Genomic DNA, 18,888 nt, shown 5'->3' on the forward strand with positions numbered 1-18,888 from the left:
ACCTTTGTTTTTGATTCAGAACTTAATATATCCTTTTAAATCAGAAAATAAAAAGAAATGGCATTGACAAAATTATTGACACCCAAGACTTAATATTTGGCAGCATGGATTGTGGGAAAAATAACTGCAGCCAAGCGCTTCCTATAGCTATGAATGAGCTTCCTACACCTCTCAACTGGTAGTTTGGCCCACTCTTCTTGTGCAAACTGCTCCAGTTCTCCCAGATTTGAAGGGTGCCTTCTCCCAACTGCTGTTTTCAGATCTCCCCACAGGTGTTCAATGGAATTTAGATCTGAACTCATTGCTGGCCACTTCAGAACAGTCCAGCGTTTTGTCTTGAACCATTCCTGAGTGATTTTTGAAGTGTGTTTGGGGTCATTGTCCTGCTGCAAGACCCATGACCTTCGACGGAGACCCCACTTTCTGACACTGGGTTGAACATTGCGCTCCAAAATGCGTCGGTAATCTCATGATTTCTTGATGCCATGCACACGTTCAAGGCACCCAGTGCCAGAGGCAGCATAGCAACCACAAAACATCACTGAACCTCCTCAATGTTTGACTGTAGGAAAAGAAGGTGTTCTTTTCTTTTAAGATTTCATTTTGTCTTCTGTAAACATAGAGATGATGTGCTTTACCAAAAAGCTCTAATTTAGTCTCATCTGTCCACAGGACATTCTCCCAGAAGGATTTTGGCTTGTTCTGGTATGTTTTGGGAAACTCCAGTCGGGTCTCTCTCTCTGCAGTAGGGTCTTCCTGGGTCTCCTACGATAGAACCCCCCTTTTATTGAGTTGGTGACGGATGGTGTGAGTTGAAACTGTTGTACCTTGTGTCTGAAGGTCAGCTTGAATCTGTTTGGCAGTTGATCGAGGTGCTTACTCCACCATTCGAAAAATCCTTCGCTGCAATATTCGATCAAGTTTTCTCTTGTGGCCACGTCCAGGGAGGTTGGCTACAGTGCCATGGGCCTTAAACTTCCTGATACCATTGCGTATGGTGGACACAGGAACATCAAGGTCTCTGGAGATGGACTTGTAGCCTTGAGATTGTCCATGCTTGGCTACAATCCTGTGTCTGACCTCCTCAGACAATTCTCTGGTTTTCTTTCTTTTCTCCATGCTCATTGTGGTACACACAGTGACACAAAATAGCAGAATGACTCCTTTTCTCTATTCAAACTGGTTGAATGAGTGGTTTTTATGTTGCAGGCACCTGCAACTCACCAGAGATGAGTTCATTTCCATAGTAAAGGAGAATCACCTGCTTGAAATATAATTATTTCTCACAACTTCTAAAAGGTGCCAATAATATTGTCTGGGATATTTTAGGATTTCTGTGTTGAATAAGCTAAGATTTAGTAATTTTTTTTTCAGCTTTCTTTGTTTTGTTCCACTGCAAACCAAAGAAATACATCTGTTCATACCAAAAGATTTTTTAATTTCAACAATTTTCTGGAAGAAATGGTGCATTATTTGAAAAAAGTGCAAGGGTGCCAATATTTTTGGCCACGACTGTAAACTCCCTGGAACTACATTCCAGGTGAGGTAAAAATTATTATAAGCACAAACTATTCAGTCAATTCTGTTATACACATGATTACTTTTTTAAACATTCGCGACCGCTACTGTTGTTTGACACTATTGCAGGAAACCCGACATCCTTGTGTCTGACTTTCAATGCTTATTGAATACTTGCTTGGCCTCTATGTTGGCCACTAGTTCAGTCAAAATGATCTTGGGCGAATAACGGTGCTTAAATGATTCTTTATGCTTGAATGAGGTATCCGATTGTTTGGCCGATTCGAGTTTCTGGTCTCAATAAATTATTGCTTCCAAAATGGATCTGTAAAAATTCTGCCAACCAATTCCACTCTTCCATCAAATACTCCAATCCAAGGATGGCACCTTATGAATGAATGAATGAATGATCGTTTTAAGGCCATTTTCCCCGCTAGAGTGGGGGTTAGCCTTGCGGGCCCCATGACAATCATGGTTCCCTGTTTGAGGCAATGTTTTTATGGCCGAATGCCCTTCCTGACGCCAACCCTTGGTCGCCTTCTACGATGCCCAGGGATACGGTGTACCTATTCTAAATCGGGGTACACACCGTGATCATTCATCCCAGCAAGCTGGTACTCAATTTGCCGACCTCGGAAGGATGACAGGCTGAGTCAACCCCCCTGGCGTTAATTCAGCGATCGACCGGGATTCGAACCCAGGACCCTAGGATCCCAAGCCGGCACCCTAACTGCTAAGCCAACACCAGGGATTGGCACCTTAGAAGCCCTATAATCTCCTCCCAATCTCCATGCATATCTGCACACAATGCCCTTAGCAAGTCAATTTACCTGTGGCCTTGTCTATCTGCTCCATGCTCTTCCATTTGTGCAATGCGGCCACAGGTGGGTAAAAATTATTTTGAAATGCCTTTACTGGGATGGGTTAAATTACAATTGCTACTCAAAGTGAGACTTCCAGGGAAAACATCACCCGGCCAACTGTTATATGAAATGGTGACCCAGTCCGACATACCGCACTCTACGAGCCACTAAAACCAAAACTCATGGGACATAGGATTTCCTTTTGATAAATGATGATGGTGATGATTCTGTAGCTTAAGCATACTGCACAAGGCCAAATAAGGAACTTGGACACAGGAGGAGGCCATTTGAGCTATCATCTCGTACTCTATAAACACCAAATTAATTAAATTCATCAGTTTATCTACTTTATTCCACTGGGGGGAGGCGGCAGGGGGTGGGGGGAGGGACAATGGTGTAGGCATAGGGATATCACAAGGATATTGATTAGGGTACACTGCTCCTTTCCTATTCCATCTCCAGATGCTGCATGATGTCATCCTCGGGCACCAAAGGGGGCCCGACGATGACACGCGCTGAAAGGGAGTACTCAGTTTTCACTCTGTTTTCTTTCTTGTTTGTTTGTTTGCTTTTCCAGGCGATATCTCAGCCATCCTTTGAGCTAGGAAGCTGAAATTTTGGCACAATAGTGAACATGTGGTTTTGCAAAAATAGTATTTTTTATTTTTTGATTAATTATTTAATTCTTATCAATTTATTAAGTACTTATTTATTTTCTTTCTCAACTGGGCAATATCTCGGACACCATTTGAGCTTGGAAGCTGATATTTGGACACGACAATGACCAAGTGATTTGGCTGTAAATTGTATTTTTGATTTATCGATTTATTGATTGATCAATTAATTATTTAATTATTCGATTAATTATTTAATTATTTCTTTAAAGTTACAGATTTGGATGAACTGGTGGTGGTTTAGTTATTCTATTGGCCAATTGATTAATAGTTTAATTATTTTACAATTACTATTGATTTATTTTCGTTATTAATCACTTATTTATTTTCTTTCTGATCTGGGCAATATATTTTGGACACGATGATATTTAAACACGACAGTGACCAAGTAATTTGGCTATAAAGGATATTTTTGATTTATTAATTGATCAATTAATCGATGAATTATTTATTGATTAATCAAGTACTGAAATAATTATTAAATTTTACAATTAATCAATTCTTTCATTAATTTTCAAAAAGTTACAGCTTCGGATGAAACTGGTGGTTTAGGTATGCTATTAGCCAATTGATTGAGAAATTAATCATCCTAGGATTATTGTTTATTTCTTTTAATTATGCAATGAACCAATCAATTATTGTACACCTCTTCCTCCCAATACCATCTCAAAGTGCTGCACGGCAGCATTGCCGGGTGCCGAAAGATGCGTTATTTTCTGGAGGATGTTATTTCTTTATTTGGCATGGGGGCGGTGCACTTTGAATGTATCTGGACTTGTTTTAAATTGTATTTGCTTTGGCAGGGAAGGGTGTTGGGGGTGGAAGGAGTTGCAGGTGAGTGGATGCAGTTGTGGGTCACTTTATGATGAGAACCTCTCACAGACATCACAATCACCACACATGTATACAATCACCCAACCATATACCTGAGCTACCTAACAATCCTGCTAATTTCCATGTACCCACCCTTAATCCCCAATGCTTCCAAGTACCCATATGATTCCTTTTTTTGTATACAGAGTCAAGGCTCGTGCAGAACCCTGCCCCAGTTTAAACCTATCTGCTGTTCCGCTGCAACAAACATTTCAGGGTGACCAGCACTCTCTAAGTTAGCTCAAGTATCACAGAGTGCATTAACAACTTTCTGAGTGACCTAGAATATCTTTAACTACTCTCAAGTGTAATAAATATTACTGTGTGGTTCTGCATGACAGATGCGCCAACATCATTTCCAAAATGCGAGTACTGTACCATTCGTGCCAACTACGTGCTCCACAATGAATCGTGGCTGTCTGGGCTGGAACGAGATTTTAAAAAAACACCTTTAGAGGCCATTTTTCCCCGCAAGCGGGGGTTGGCCTTTTTCGGGAACCGTGGTTGTTGTTGTTTTTCGGTCCCCTTTTTGAAGCAATGTTTTACGGCCGGATGCCCTTCCTGACGCCAACCCTTTTTGCCGCCTTTAACGACAACCAGGGAATTACCAGTGAACTGGTCCTCAATGAACTGGGCTGGAACGAGATAATGGATGAATATACGTGCACCATGCAATGAGAAGAGAACTCCTGTGCCAGTCAATGGCATAATTGATGGGCATACAGTGAAACATGGCAGCCTGATTATTCTGCCATTTGAGGTGAATTTGCCAATTTCAGAAGACCAATGCCCCCACCCATTTGGTTCAAACATCATGCAAATGTTTTTGCACCAACATCTGTCATGATCATGCATTTTCCTGAAGTTTTGTCAGAATATGTGCATGTCATGCTTTGAAGATATTTTGTCAAATGTCCTCAAACTTGCAAATTGAAAAAAAAGTTGAAGTTGTTTCGGTGGATATCACACAGACATATTCCATGTGTGATATCCCATCATCAGGACTGCAAAGCGTGGTGTAAAACATATTGAAGGCGTTCTATGACTCTGTGGACATTAGGGACCACTTGTTAGCACCACATATACAGAAATATAACATAAAAAGACCTTTCTCAACTTCCTTCCCAATAATTTCCAATGTGTATACCCCCTTCTTCGAAGTCTTATTCTTTCATATGACAAATCACGGCTCACAGATCTAAGTCGAAGTTAGACAGCCAAGTCACAGCGCTGTCTGTTAGGTGGATTGCCCTAAATCCTTCATCAAATTGCCACAGGTGACACTCATTCACAATGTGACGAATAGTCTGAAATGGGTGACCAGTCACATGCTGCGCTGTCTTTTGAAATTCCATTTGTGGAGGTGGTGTGATGTCCTTGCATGTAGAGTGCGGACGCTGCTGAGTGCAAACCTCTGTTTCTAGGGGAGGTTGAAACCTAGAGTTCTTCACTCACCAGTTTTGTTCACAATGTTGTTTTCTGTCCAGAGATTGTTCCACTTTAGCTTTGAGTTAAACCTCGCATCACTCAGAATATTTGCAGAGGCTCCAGAAAGGTTTGTGTGACTCGAGTCACATATTTGGTAGATTCTGCATGTTTTCACGGATTGGAAGCTCAGGGTGGGTTTTGATGCAGTCAAACTTTCTCAGCATTCTTGCCTTCCGATGCACATCAGAGGGTGGGATGTTCGACAGTACCTGGGAGATGTTCGACAGGACCTACATGGGTGTTGATTTCAATGTACCGCTGATTACCCGCATCAGTGTTTTCAAGACAGTACCCAAGTGTTTTGTGTGGCTGCTCTCTGCCCAAACTGGAAAACAGTATTCCGCTGCAGAGTACACAAGAGCAAGGGTAGCAGTGTGTAGAGTGCGTGCATTTGATCCCCAGCTGGCGCCCGCTAGTTTCCGGAAGATGTTTACCTCAGTCTTAATATTTTCGTGGAATGTGAGGCTGCATTCAAGGGTGGCTCTAAGGTACTTAGGGAATGGTTGGTTCTTGACGGGTTTGACACAAAATAAAACCTGAAGTGGCTCCTTGAGAAGTTTGGGCTCTACCAGTGGAGAGGGCCTCGCCAGAAGGACACACTCAAACAACTTGAATTTTGTACATAGCAGAGATGTGGGCCAATAGCTAGATGAGTCCGCAGCAGGTTTCCCCTGGCTCAAGGATGGCAATGATTTTAGCCTCTCTCTGTCCAGTTGCTTGGATGTTAGTGAAAAGAGAAGCCAACCAATCACGTCCGTGAGGTCCCAAGTTCTTCAACAATTCAGGACAGATGCCATCAATTCCTGCCGCTTTCCTTGCTCTGGTGGAGGAAAGGCCAGTTTCAATGTCAGCCCTGGTGCAGGGGGAAGAAAGCAGGGATGTAGGAGGTGATGATGAAATGCTCTTGGAGAATTCCTTATGGACTTCAAGGTGAGCCTCCTTATTTGAGGCAAGTTTAGTGTTGAGGAGCAGCGTCGAAGCAATGGCATCAGCCGATACTCTGGGAGGTTGATGTTGAGCAGGTGACACGCATATAGCACTGATATGACGTCGCTTTAGACATGAACTGTTTCCATACAGATTGTTCCTGATTAGCAGTTGCTGCCCTCCCCCACATTCCCAAAACTCTCCACATTATTGTATTTATATGCACAGCACACGGTGAAATGTGTTCCATTCCAACAGGTCCGAGGTAAATCACGGAGGTGGTCTTGTTGGTTGGGTGTATCGTGCTGCAGCTGTAATTAAACATGGATGATGGCTTAGATGTCCAACGAAATCGAGCTGGGAATCATATATAATGGCAACAAGCTCAGATTATCCAGATATCTATTGAATACTCATTGGATACACAATGTTGCCAGCAAAGGGGAGTATTCGGCAGATGGCACAAGTGTAAAATCCAATTTTGATTGCATTAACAGTGGAAGTGAAGGTGAAGATCAGTGCCGTAGGTGAATACAGGTGTACCCATCAGAAGAGATTCTGGAGTCGATGTCGACTAAAATTCATCAACAGGCCCATATTCCACTGGGAATTATTATCTCCATTAACTATTGATTGGAGCCTATCATCTGAAAGTGACTGGATCTTGTTTTTTGACTAGGCAGAATGAAGGTCAGGTGTAGAAACATGGACATCAAAAACCCCTATGGCTCCAATGAGTGCATCTACCTTCTATGGTGTGTGCAAGTACAGCGATATCATCAGTATTGCCCACTTCTGCAAAAGTGCAAATTCGTCTAAGGTTTACTCCACAGATCTAAAGCATACAATTCATAATGTAGTTTGGGGCTTATGGACTGCAGCACTGGAGTGGCATTGAGGATAAGCTCTCACTCTATAAAATACCCCAATGGCATAGTGGCTTGAAAAGCATCCGACAGGCTACCTGCTCACTCACTGGCCTTCACATGGCGAGGCTTTTGTCACCAACAAGTGTAGAGGTGAAAGGTGGGTCATTGGCGCTTTAAAACCAGTTGTCTTCAGGCCAATGGGGCCCGACACCCTAGGTAGGCATCTGATATAGGAGAAGAAAACTCCAATTTCCCACCCTCCACTGCCTTATGGGTTAGTCTTTAGATGGATAAATGCTAGGGGGCCTAAACAAACCAGAAACAAATCATAGTTGCTGACATAGTAGGGCAGGTATCACTACTACTGGTGTGGTGGTTAGGTCAGATGCTACAGGAAGTCACTGCCACTGCCATTTTGGCTCCTTCCATGCCACATCATCAAGCAGAATGCTCGTCAAGCTGGAGTGTGGATTTCGTCCAACGACTCTCCTCATTGCACAAGCAGTTTTTGTCGATAGTCTGGGGGAGTGAAATTGTATTTTTAAGCCCATTTGTGAGGAAGCCTCAGTTTGTGGAGGCAGGCAGGGTTCATCACCTGGAACCTTCTAGCACTGATTTTGCATGTGTGACAACTATGGGCGGCGGAAGGTGGGGGAGATCTGCTATGTACAAGCCTGGCTGGGTCCACACAGGCCCGGATGCGTGATGTTCTTCAAATGCATCAACTAATTTATTATGTGTAAATCAATTTTAACCTTCCCCAAATAAATTGTTTTCTCTTAAATCAATACCGTGCTGGTGGGCAGTATTTAATAAAAGAGACTGATACATTCGTGGAGTAAGCACGTATTGCATGGTGGGCATGTGCTGAAAAAATATCACATGTGAATGAGAGCTGATACGGATAGACATTTCTAGTGAATTTTACGGAATTTTTCCCATAAGAATTCATGTAATTAGGGGAGGGGGGGGGGGGTGCGTCCTATATACAACATCACTAAACAAGCCTCGCAATCAAAACATATGTATGAAACACACAAAACATAGGAAACAAGAAAGAGCAATCAGAGATTGCAGACCCTGACTAGGACGTGTTTTTAGTGGTTTTTAAGGCTTTTGTGTTAAAGCAAATAGGGCGGCCGAACCACGTGACCGATGACGTCAGCATTTGTTTCCTCTCCACCAATTTATCCATAGATGACGCTCAATAAATTTCAGCTTGATCGGATAAAGATTTGTACTTGTCGAATTATGACGTCATAATGGAGGAAGCGATGGCATAATCATTAACATATTTTACTCCCCATGGAGAGTTCTTTACAATGAGCCATGTCTCAATTTTTTTTCTATTCAACGCTTTCGGAGATATAGAGGTGCAAAGTTTTTCCGTTTTTCCAAGATGGCGCCCATACCACGTGACCTAATACGTCATAATTATCATTAAAAAAAATTCGACAGGAGGTGCACCCATGGTGAAAATTGCCTGTCAATCGGACCATTGGTTGCAGAGAAAATAATATTTATTCTGTGCGGACAAACAAACAGAAACAAATGGACTCCAATACAATACCCTCTACTCTGGCAAGGGTAAAAACACAATAAATAAAACAAATTTTAAAACCCAAACACCTTTTTATACTTCTTACCATAACTTAACTACATTAGGCCATCTCATCTCTAGGAGATGACGTTATAAAATGGGTCGTGATGTCCAGATGTCTGTCGTCCATCTGTCCGGTCATCAGTTAATATTTTGATATTTTGCTACTCCTCCCTTATCACCCAGATGATTGTTCTGAAACTTGACACATGGATATAGAACACTAGCCCGCACAATCACTCTGGCTTCGATTTTTAGATTTTGGATCATAATGCGGCTCCCAGGGAAGGGGCTGGGGGTGTGGGGAGGGTGGGGGGTTACCCCAAAACATCATATCCCTACTCATCCCTTACCATCCAACTTCTGAAACTTGATCCAGCCCTTCTACTTGATGGTACGAGTCTATGGCATTTCCCAGATTTTGGATTCAGCAGAGGTCTGAACTACAACCTCAGGAAATGACAGTCAGCCCACTTGGTGCTATTTTATATAATGACAATTTAGTGGCCTTACACCTTGAAAAGTTGGCTGATTGGGCATGAGTTACTCAATACTGCATCTAGCTGTAGAATTATGCAATGTGCAAGTCATCATGGGCAACGAGAGTACCACATTAGGGTTCACATTGGCATATGAGGTGGATGAATTTCTGTTAGTCCTTGATGATTGGGGAGGGGCTTTGTGAGTCACCTCCTGAGTGGAGGTCAGAGCAAGAGTAGCCAGACAGAGAGTTAGAGGTTGAGATCCTACAGGAATCCCTAGAGGAGGTTACTGAAGGTAATGCGACCCTCATGGGAGAGGTGAGTGTATTGAAACAGAAGACACTGAATGATAAAGGCTGTTTCATGGATATATGGCACACTAATTGTGAATGCCTGGATGAGTATGGCAACATTATGGAGTAGAAAGATGCCCAAATCTAAGTGCTTCTGTGCCAGTTGCATACAGCCCCACCCATTCAGCTCTCCAGGTCAGCATGACCCTGAAGGGCATTACAGGATTCTTAGGCATCACAGTACTGCTGGACAGCAAGCTGCGTGAAAAGCACAGCACTGGAAGGCCCTACCTGTAGACCCATTTTTGGTGGAGATTCCGTTAGATAGCAAACTTCCCTCTCTGTTAAGTCTCCACAACATGGAACGAGTAGACTGGAGAAAAGCTTCCGTTTCAGCTTGCAGGTCACATTAGAGGATGGGCTCAACATGAATGTAGTCTGATTGACAGTGGGAGCAAGACACGTACCCTATTGCCACCGGTTCACTCCACATAAGGCTTGATTCAGGTAGTGAGACTTTATTATTACATTCAACGCTTTCGGAGATATAGAGGTGCAAAGTTTTTCCGTTTTTCCAAGATGGCGCCCGTACCACGTGACCTAATACGTCATAATTATCATTAAAAAAAATTACCTCTCCCATGAGAGTGTGTAGCACATTATATATTACGACTTAAGCATACGTTCAATATTGTTTATCGTAGAGATGAAATTTCAAGTGAAACACGCGATACTCTCTTCTATGGCCAACTTTAAGATGAGTTGAGACAACAGATCATGAGACGACTGGCAGTTTCGCAGTGCAGACATAACCTGAGTTGTGTATAGCTGTGCTTATTGAGCAGAAGCATCTAGTGGAGTTGTTCAAACATCAGAGGAAGAACATCTGACTCCAGAAAATGCTACAAATACAGTGGGCCTGGTCATTTGTCTGGTCAATTCAAGCAGACTTAAAGCTCCAGCACGCACTTGAAACATAAGGAAGGGGAATCAAGCAAGTGACTAGTGACTAGTGACTCTCAACACAAGACGTCAGGTCTTCATGATCTCCTGTACTCCTCCTCTGAGGATGAGCTAGGTGTGGGGGAAAACCTGGTACATATGAAAGATCAAGAGAGTCAACCCAAGTCAAAATGAAAGGGTGGGTTCAAGGGGTTCCCACCTGTGGCATTGAGACTTGCTAGTGGTGCAAATACAACTATTATACAGTAGTCCATGAGCCAGGGCTGAAAATTTTGGATTTGATTACCAAATTTCAGGACGAAAATCCACTATTGTTTGCAGTTAGCCAGATATCATGTGATGGACAAGCCAGATTTCCAGCAAAATGCCAGTTTGGGGTCCATCTTCAAAGTTTGATCAGTTTATCTTTTGAAACATTTTTGAGATTTATAAAGTGTCTTTGAGCAAATCGCAATAACTATAGTAACTAGAATGGTATTTGGTAAAGAGCGGGTACCTCCACCAGGATGAACAGTTTACGTTTTGTATCCACTGATAGGTCGGATTTGGATTCGGACCTGAACAATTTAATAGAGAGCATTTTAGAACAAAGGACTATACATATGTTAAGGTCCAGATGATGTGCTCTAAATAGTCCATTACTGTCATTTTTGACATTTTCTGGCAGATCATCATCAATTGGCAGCACAACCAGGAGAGAGAGAGAGAGAGAGTACAGATGGAATACATTTCTGTTTATATATTTGGTAGAATGATGGTTCGAGTCGTCGTTGATGAATCTCTTCCCTTCGTTGACGTGTTCACTAAGCATTGTGTGTTGTGTGATGGCTGCATATAGTCCAATGCTGGAGCCACAGCGTCTACCACAATCATCGCAGGTATAGACTGGTCCTTGCGGAGATGAACGTTGGCAGGTGGTTTTCCTTTCTTGCCTCTGCAGTCTCTCGATAGCAAGACTTCCAGATTCAAAATGGTCCAGGCCTTTGCCGCAAATGTTACGCCAAGCTGACCTGTTCGTAATGTGATGTTCCCAGGTGAAAACTGGGATGGCACAAGACTTGAGTGTAGACTTAAGGACGTCTTTATAGTGCTTTCTTACTCCACCACGTAAACATTTACCAAATTTAAGTTGTCCATAGAAAGGCGCTCTTGGGATTATATGGTCTTCCATGGATGTGAGGTGTTCCTGAACAGCAAACCTGGGCTTGCATCAGGAAATACTCAATTCCTTAGATGCAACAGCGGTCTAGGATTGAGATGTTTGGTATTCTGTCTCGCCAGGTGATGCCAAGAATCTTCCAAAGGCATCAAATAAGGAATCGATCAAGGCATTTGATATGGCGTTGAAATTTGATATGGTGCAGATCAGAATTTACTCATAAGAAGTCGCCGACCAGGCCGGAGAAACACGAACGTTCTGCAACTGAATAAACAATACAGATAAACATAATATATTGTATTATATTGATAAATACATAATACAGTATATATAATATATTGATAAATAAACATTGGAATCTCCCGCGATGAAGCTATCTCCGAGGGCCTTTCACTTACTCATCACAGGCAGGTTGGTGGTCTTTCTGTCTTCTACCGACTCCTCTCTTGTCTTGCTCCTCCAGCTCTCTCTGCGCTCTGTCCCCCAAATATTCCTATAAGTCGCACAAGATCTGCCTGCAACCCTCTTATGGTTAAACTGCCAAAATCAAGACTCTCTGCTCACCTTCACTCCTTCATTCCTCTTTTCTCCCACCTCTGGAACAAACTCCCCCACTCCCTTCAATCCCACTCCTCCCTCCAGGTCTTTAAAACAGCTGTTCACCACCATCTCTTATCTTCCCCAATCCAAAACCTTGATCTTTTCTACCCCCGCTAATTTCACCCCAAATCCACTTTTTTGAAATATCAACTTCTTTCCTGGAGGTCCTTGGTGTCCTTGCGTTTTATACTTCTCCCACCCCCCCCCCTCCCCTTCCCACGCCGCCTCCCCCCAAGCCCTCTCCCTCCCACACATTCCCGATGTCCCTGCTCTCAAATGTTGTGTTTGTGCTTCCCTTTCTCTCCCCCTCTTGGCTCCCGCTCCCTTTATTAGGTTTTATGTTTTTTGTGTTTAATGTGTTAGCTCTTACACGAACCTCGATCTTATATACAATATATATATATATATATATACAGTCACGTGAAAAAGTAAGTACACCCCATGTAAAGTTTTGACTTTTTCAAGTCAAACCCCATGTCCCTGCTCTCAAATGTTGTGTTTATGTGCTTCCCTTTCTCTCCCCATCTTGTCTACTGCTCCCCTTTTTATATACTTTGTTTGTTTGACTGTTTGATTTGTTTGTGTGATAAATGTTAGCTCTTTCACGAGCCTCGATTCTGTATTCCAAAAAAGAAAAAAAAGAAAAAAGAAGAGGACTCAAGGGTGCTCTTCAAGACAAGGGCCTACTCACACACAGTTTTGTCAGTGTATGTGAAACATGCATCTTTTGTCAGTGAAAGACAAAGTGTATCAAAGGAACAAACAGCCGTGAACCCTTGAAGGCAGCAGGAAAACTACTCAGAGTTGACATCGCAACTCAGCGCTTCGATGAAAGAATCATCTCTGTAAATTCAAGAGATGTCGTCACAGAAGAAGCACACTATCACAGAACGTGTTACTATGGCAAAGGAAGCAGGGGGAATGGGGGCAGGAGGGCCGGTTTCATTTCATTTCATTTCATACATTCAAAAGTGGGGAGACCAAAGACCATGTTGGCCCTCACTTATCAACTGTCCATGATCATGTAAACATCCAGTCTCTTAGAAAGACAAATAGACAATTATTGATAGTAAAGAAAGTATATTGTGAAAACAGTTTGCATTAAGAATACAGAGTGACGCCCCTTGTGTTGGAGACGTGACTATAGCTGGGTCAGGATTCGAACCCAGGCTAGACAATTCACAGATGCGTGTGCATACCCCGAGGATTGAACTAATCAACAATGTACCGTTTCGGGTGCTCCTGTCCATACTCAAGATTGGAGAAAGATTCTCGGCACTGCATGGAAAAGCTGGAAAATGTCAACACTGACAGCATCCCTCTTCCTTCAAGCATACATCCATCCCTACTGTGCTCGCTTTTGACAACAGTGAGAGACAAGTGGAGGTACTCAGTGAAGCTGGAACTTCACATCGTGTCAATGGCATCATTGTTCAACCAACATCAACGTCTAGCTTCTTTTGTTTTGGTTTTTGTTTGTTTTTTTGTATACAAGATTGAGGCTCATGTACAGTCACGTGAAAAAGTAAGTACACCCCATGTAAAGTTTTGACTTTTTCAACATATTTCAACATACAGCTATTTGATCTTCATTTCAACAATATTGATAGATAAAGGTGATATAATATAACAAATATCATGAAACATTTACATTTTGTAGTCCATTGTATAATTTAAATAAACATAAATGCAAATTTCGCATGTGGAAAAAGTAAGTACACCCCTACATTTATCACTTCTTCAAATACCTAAAATTAGAATCAGGTGCACCAGCTCAGGTGCAAATGATTAGAACATCGTTAGAGAGGATCTTGGAGGAACCTGTCTTATTTAAACCTCAGACATTCAGTTTGGTTTACTCTTTGTTGTTGAAGTGTGCGGCGTCACCATGCCTAGATCAAAAGAGCTCTCTGAGGCCTTCAGAAAGAAGGTTATGGATGCCAACGAGTCTGGGAAGGGATTTAAAAAGATCTCCAAACAATTTGAAATCAATCATTCGACTGTCCGGAAGATCATCTACAAGTGGAGAATATTCCAAACAACTGCCAACTTGTTCAGGCCAGGCCACCCCGGCAAGTTCAGCCCAAGAGCAGACCGCAAGATGCTAAAAGAAGTCTCTAAGAACCCCAGAATGTCATGACGGGACCTACAAGTAGCTGTTGCCACTGTTGATGTCAAAGTGCACGAGTCCACCATTAGAAAGAGGCTGCACAAATTTGATCTACATGGGAGGTGTGCCAGGAGGAAACCTTTGCTGTCCAGAAAGAACATCAGGGCAAGACTAAAGTTTGCCAATGAACACCGAGGCAAAGACCAGCACTTCTGGAACAATGTGCTCTGGACAGATGAGTCAAAGGTAGAGCTATTTGGCCACAGTACCAGAAGACGTGTTTGGCAAAAACCAAAGACAGCATTTTACCACAAGAACCTGATACCAACTGTAAAGCATGGTGGTGGAAATATTATGGTTTGGGGCAGCTTTGCTCCATCAGGGCCTGGGCAGCTCACCATCACAGAATCCACTATGAATTCTTCATTTTACCAGAGGGTGCTTGAGGATAATGTGAGGCCATCTGTCGGAAAGTTGAAGCTCAACCGAAGGTGGACCTTGCAACATGACAATGACCCGAAACATACCAGTAAATCCACCAAGGAATGGCTGAAAAGAAAGAGATGGAGGGTTCTGGAATGGCCAAGACAAAGCCCGGATCTAAATCCCATCGAGATGTTGTGGGGGGATTTGAAACGAGCTGTGCATGCAAGAAACCCCTCCTACATCGCACAGCTGAAATAATTCTGCATGGAGGAGTGGGCAAAAATTTATACCAGTCGATGTCAGAGACTGGTAGACAGTTATAAGAAACGCCTACTTGAGGTTGTTTCTGCCAAAGGGGGCAATACCACCTATTAGAGCCAAGGGTGTACTTACTTTTTCCACAGAAGGAAATGGCATCTCTGTTAATTTTTTGTTGAATAAATTATTGCAAAGTCAATTTCTCATTGTTTTTTGTTCAATTAGATCACCTTTATCTATAGATACTGTTTAAATTAAGATCAAATATTGATATGTCCACAAATGTTAAAAAGATTTTAAAAACATTTCATTGGGTGTACTTACTTTTTCCAAAGGGAAATTTGCATTTATGTTTATTTAAATTATACAATGGACTGCAAAATGTAAATACTTCATGATATTTGTTATATTGTGGCGGACACGAAAGCACTGACGTGGTGACATCACCCCGCACACCGAGTGGGGGTGGGCCACACCCGGGAGAGAGGCGTGGCCTCACGATAAACACGGGGCGCACAGCCCTGAGAGTTCAGTGTTACAGTGAGCTCTTGAATAAAGACTCTTACAAATTACCGCATTGTCCGCTTCCTCCTTGTTTACAAACAGCGCGCGTAACACCGCGCTTTACTGGTGACCCTCGACGTTGGATCTGCCGTAGCGATCCTTCCAAACACGACGCCATTGCCATGGCCAACAACGCGATGTCGATTAAACTTCCCGAATTTTGGGAGGCCCAGGCCGAAGTTTGGTTCGTCCAAGCCAAAGCCCAGTTTCAGCTTCGGCGCCTCACCCACGACGACACGCGCTACTGCCACGTCGTCGCCTCCCTCGGGCCCGGCACGGCCGCTCGAGTTGTGTCCGTCCTTCGCCACCCACCAGACGGCCACAAGTACGAGGCACTCAAGCGGCTACTCCTAGCCACGTTCGGCCTCACGAAGGACGCACGGGCCGACCGCCTCCTGGATCTCCCCGAGCTCGGCGACACGCGCCCGTCGGTCCGAATGGACCATATGCTGTCACTGTTGGGCGATGAAGCCCCTGGTTCTCTATTCCGGGCGCTTTTCCGTCGCCAACTTCCAGCACAGGTACGCCTCGCGTTGGCCGGGACCGTGCTAACGGAACCCCGAGCATTGGCCGACGCGGCGGACAGGTACTTCGCGGCTTCGGACACACGGGCGAGAGTCGGTGCGGCCGTCACGGACCTCGAGGCTGATGCTGCTGATGATGCTGATCCACAGCATCAGCTTACACAGCATAGGCAGCATGCTGATACGCACCTCGTGGCCGCCGCCATGCCCCACCCACCGCCGCGGTGAAAACCGCCACCGCGGGGAACACCGCCAACTCCACCGGCCTGGCGGAGCCAGCCGCACTCCTCCAGCTCCACCACCTGGTGCTGGTTCCACGCCAAGTTCGGCCACGAGGCTCGACAATGTCATCCGCCATGCTCCTTCAACAGGTCGGGAAACGCCCGGGCCGGCGCTCGATAGTGGCAATGAGCGCCGGCCGTTTGAACAGCCTGCTGTTCATCACGGACACCTTATCCGGGCGCCATTACCTGTGCGACACAGGAGCGCAGGTGAGTGTCGTTCCTGCTGGTACGTCGGACAAGCACGCCGCGGGCGGGGGCCCCGCGCTGCTTGCCGCAAACGGGACGCCCATCCGTACGTACAGAAAACGCTGCCTCTCTCTGCGGTTCGGAGGGCAGGTTTTCCGATGGTCGTTCGTCACCGCCGACGTGCCCATGGCATTGCTTGGCGCGGACTTCCTGTGCGCAAATGGGCTCCTGGTCGACGTAAAGCACAGACGTCTTGTCCAGGCCGAGACGTTCAGCTCGCTCGCTTGTGCGCTGCCCAGCTCGTCGAGCAGCCCACTGAGCGGCTCACCGAGCGGCTTGCCAAGCGGCTTGCTGAACGGTTCGGTTCCGGCCACGTTGATCTGTACGCTTCCGGCAGCGGACGAATTCACCCGCCTTCTCGCCGGCTTCCCGACCCTCACGCGGCCCACCTTCTCGGCGGGGGCCGTCAAGCATGGGGTGGCCCATCACATCCCCACCGTCGGGCCACCGGTCTACGCCCGGGCACGCCACCTCGAGCCGACGAAGCTGGCGGTAGCAAAAGCGGTTTTCGCTACCCTGGAGCAACTCGGCATCGTTTGGCGCTCGGAGAGTGCTTGGGCGTCGCCGCTGCACATCGTGCCGAAGCCCGGCGGGGGATGGCGACCGTGCGGGGACTATCGCAATCTCAATGACGCCACCACCCCCGACCGCTACCCCATCCCCCACATTCAGGACTTTTCCGCCCGTTTGGCGGGCATGTCCTTCTTCTCGAAGGTGGACATCATACGCGGTTACCATCAGGGCCCCGTCAGGCCGGGGGACGTCCCGAAGACGGCGGTCATCACGCCGTTCGGACTCTTCGAATTCCTGCGGATGCCCTTCGGTCTGAAGAATGCGGCTCAGGCATTCCAGCGGCTGATGGACAGCGTCCTGCGCGACTTGGATTTTGTATACGTCGACCTGGACGATATCCTCATCGCCAGCGCATCCCGCGAAGAGCACCTACACCACCTCCGCACGCTCTTCGAACGCCTGGGCCAGCATGGCCTGATTGTGAACCCCGCAAAGTGCCGGTTCGGCGTCGCTGAACTCGATTTTCTGGGGCACCGCGTCACCAGGCACGGAGCCGTCCCCCTGCCGGCCAAGGTGGAGGCGGTGAAGGGGTTTCCGCGCCCCCGCACGATCAGGGGGCTGCAGGAGTTCCTGGGCATGGTGAACTTTTACCATCGGTTCCTGCCCCATATCGCCCAGCTCCTGCGCCCCCTGCACGAAGCTCTCCGAGGTAAGCCGGGCAAAGGCGACGTCACCTGGACCAAGCAGATGGATGCGGCGTTCACGGGCGCGAAGCTCGCCTTGGCTAACGCCACCATGCTCGCGCACCCGGCGCCCGATGCGCCGATCGCCCTCACCACCGACGCCTCAGACTACGCGGTGGGCGCGGTGCACGAGCAATGGGTGCGTGGAGCTTGGCAACCGCTGGCGTTCTTTAGCCGGTAGCTTCGCCCGCCCGAACGCCGTTACAGTACCTTCGACCGCGAGTTGCTCGGGCTTCACTTGGCGGTCAGGCACTTCCGCCATCTGCTCGAGGGCCGTGCATTCACGGCCTTCGTCGACCACAAGCTGCTGGTCTTCGCGATGGGCAAGGTCACCGAGGCGTGGTCGGCCCGGCAGCAGCGTCACCTCTCGGCCATGTCCGAGTACACGACGGACATCCGGCACATCTCGGGGAAGGACAACCCGGTGGCGGATTGCCTTTCCCGGGCCGTCGCCCACGCAGTCCACCTCGGCATCGACTATGCCCGGATGGCAGCGGACCAGGCCGCTGACCCCGACGTCCAGGCCTTGCGGACCGCCATCACGGGCCTCCGCGTCACCGAGGTGCCGTTCGACGGCGCGGGCGCGGCCCTCTTGTGCGACGTCTCCCTCGGGCGGCCTCGCCCCATCGTGCCCACGGGCTGGCAGCGCCAGGTGTTTGACGCCATCCACGGCCTGTCCCACCCGGGCGCGAGGGCCTCCCAAAGGTTGATCGCCGACAAATTCGTCTGGCATGGCCTCCGGAAGGCCGTCCGCAGCTGGGCCAGGACGTGCCTCGCGTGCCAGCGCGCCAAGGTGCACCGGCACACCCAGGCCCCGTTGGCCCCGTTTACGGTGCCGGAACGCCGGTTTGACCATGTCCACGTGGACCTGGTGGGACCTCTGCCCCCCTCGCGGGTTTCACCCATGTCCT

At 46.5% G+C, this 18,888-nt stretch overlaps 1 protein-coding gene across 10 annotated transcripts in view; it reads right to left on the reverse strand.

Annotated features, from left to right (window-relative positions):
- The window catches only part of LOC137435342 (serine/threonine-protein kinase PAK 1), a 107,076-nt gene that overhangs the window by 47,078 nt on the left and 41,110 nt on the right, over positions 1-18,888 (reverse strand). For 2 of the 10 annotated variants that reach the window (XM_068129042.2, XM_068129037.2), the window contains exon 1: positions 12,108-12,469. The exons of 7 other annotated variants lie outside the window; for them this stretch is intronic. In XM_068129042.2, coding sequence (XP_067985143.1) covers positions 12,108-12,111 — 4 coding nt within the window. In that variant the 5' untranslated portion in view covers positions 12,112-12,469. Of the gene's footprint in view, positions 1-12,107; positions 12,470-18,888 lie in introns of those variants that run through there. One more of the 10 variants, XM_068129041.2, reaches the window with a different exon arrangement.

Source organism: Myxine glutinosa, chromosome 9 (assembly GCF_964187855.1).
Source record: "Myxine glutinosa chromosome 9, kmMyxGlut1.1, whole genome shotgun sequence".
Taxonomy (NCBI): Eukaryota; Metazoa; Chordata; class Myxini; order Myxiniformes; family Myxinidae; genus Myxine; species Myxine glutinosa.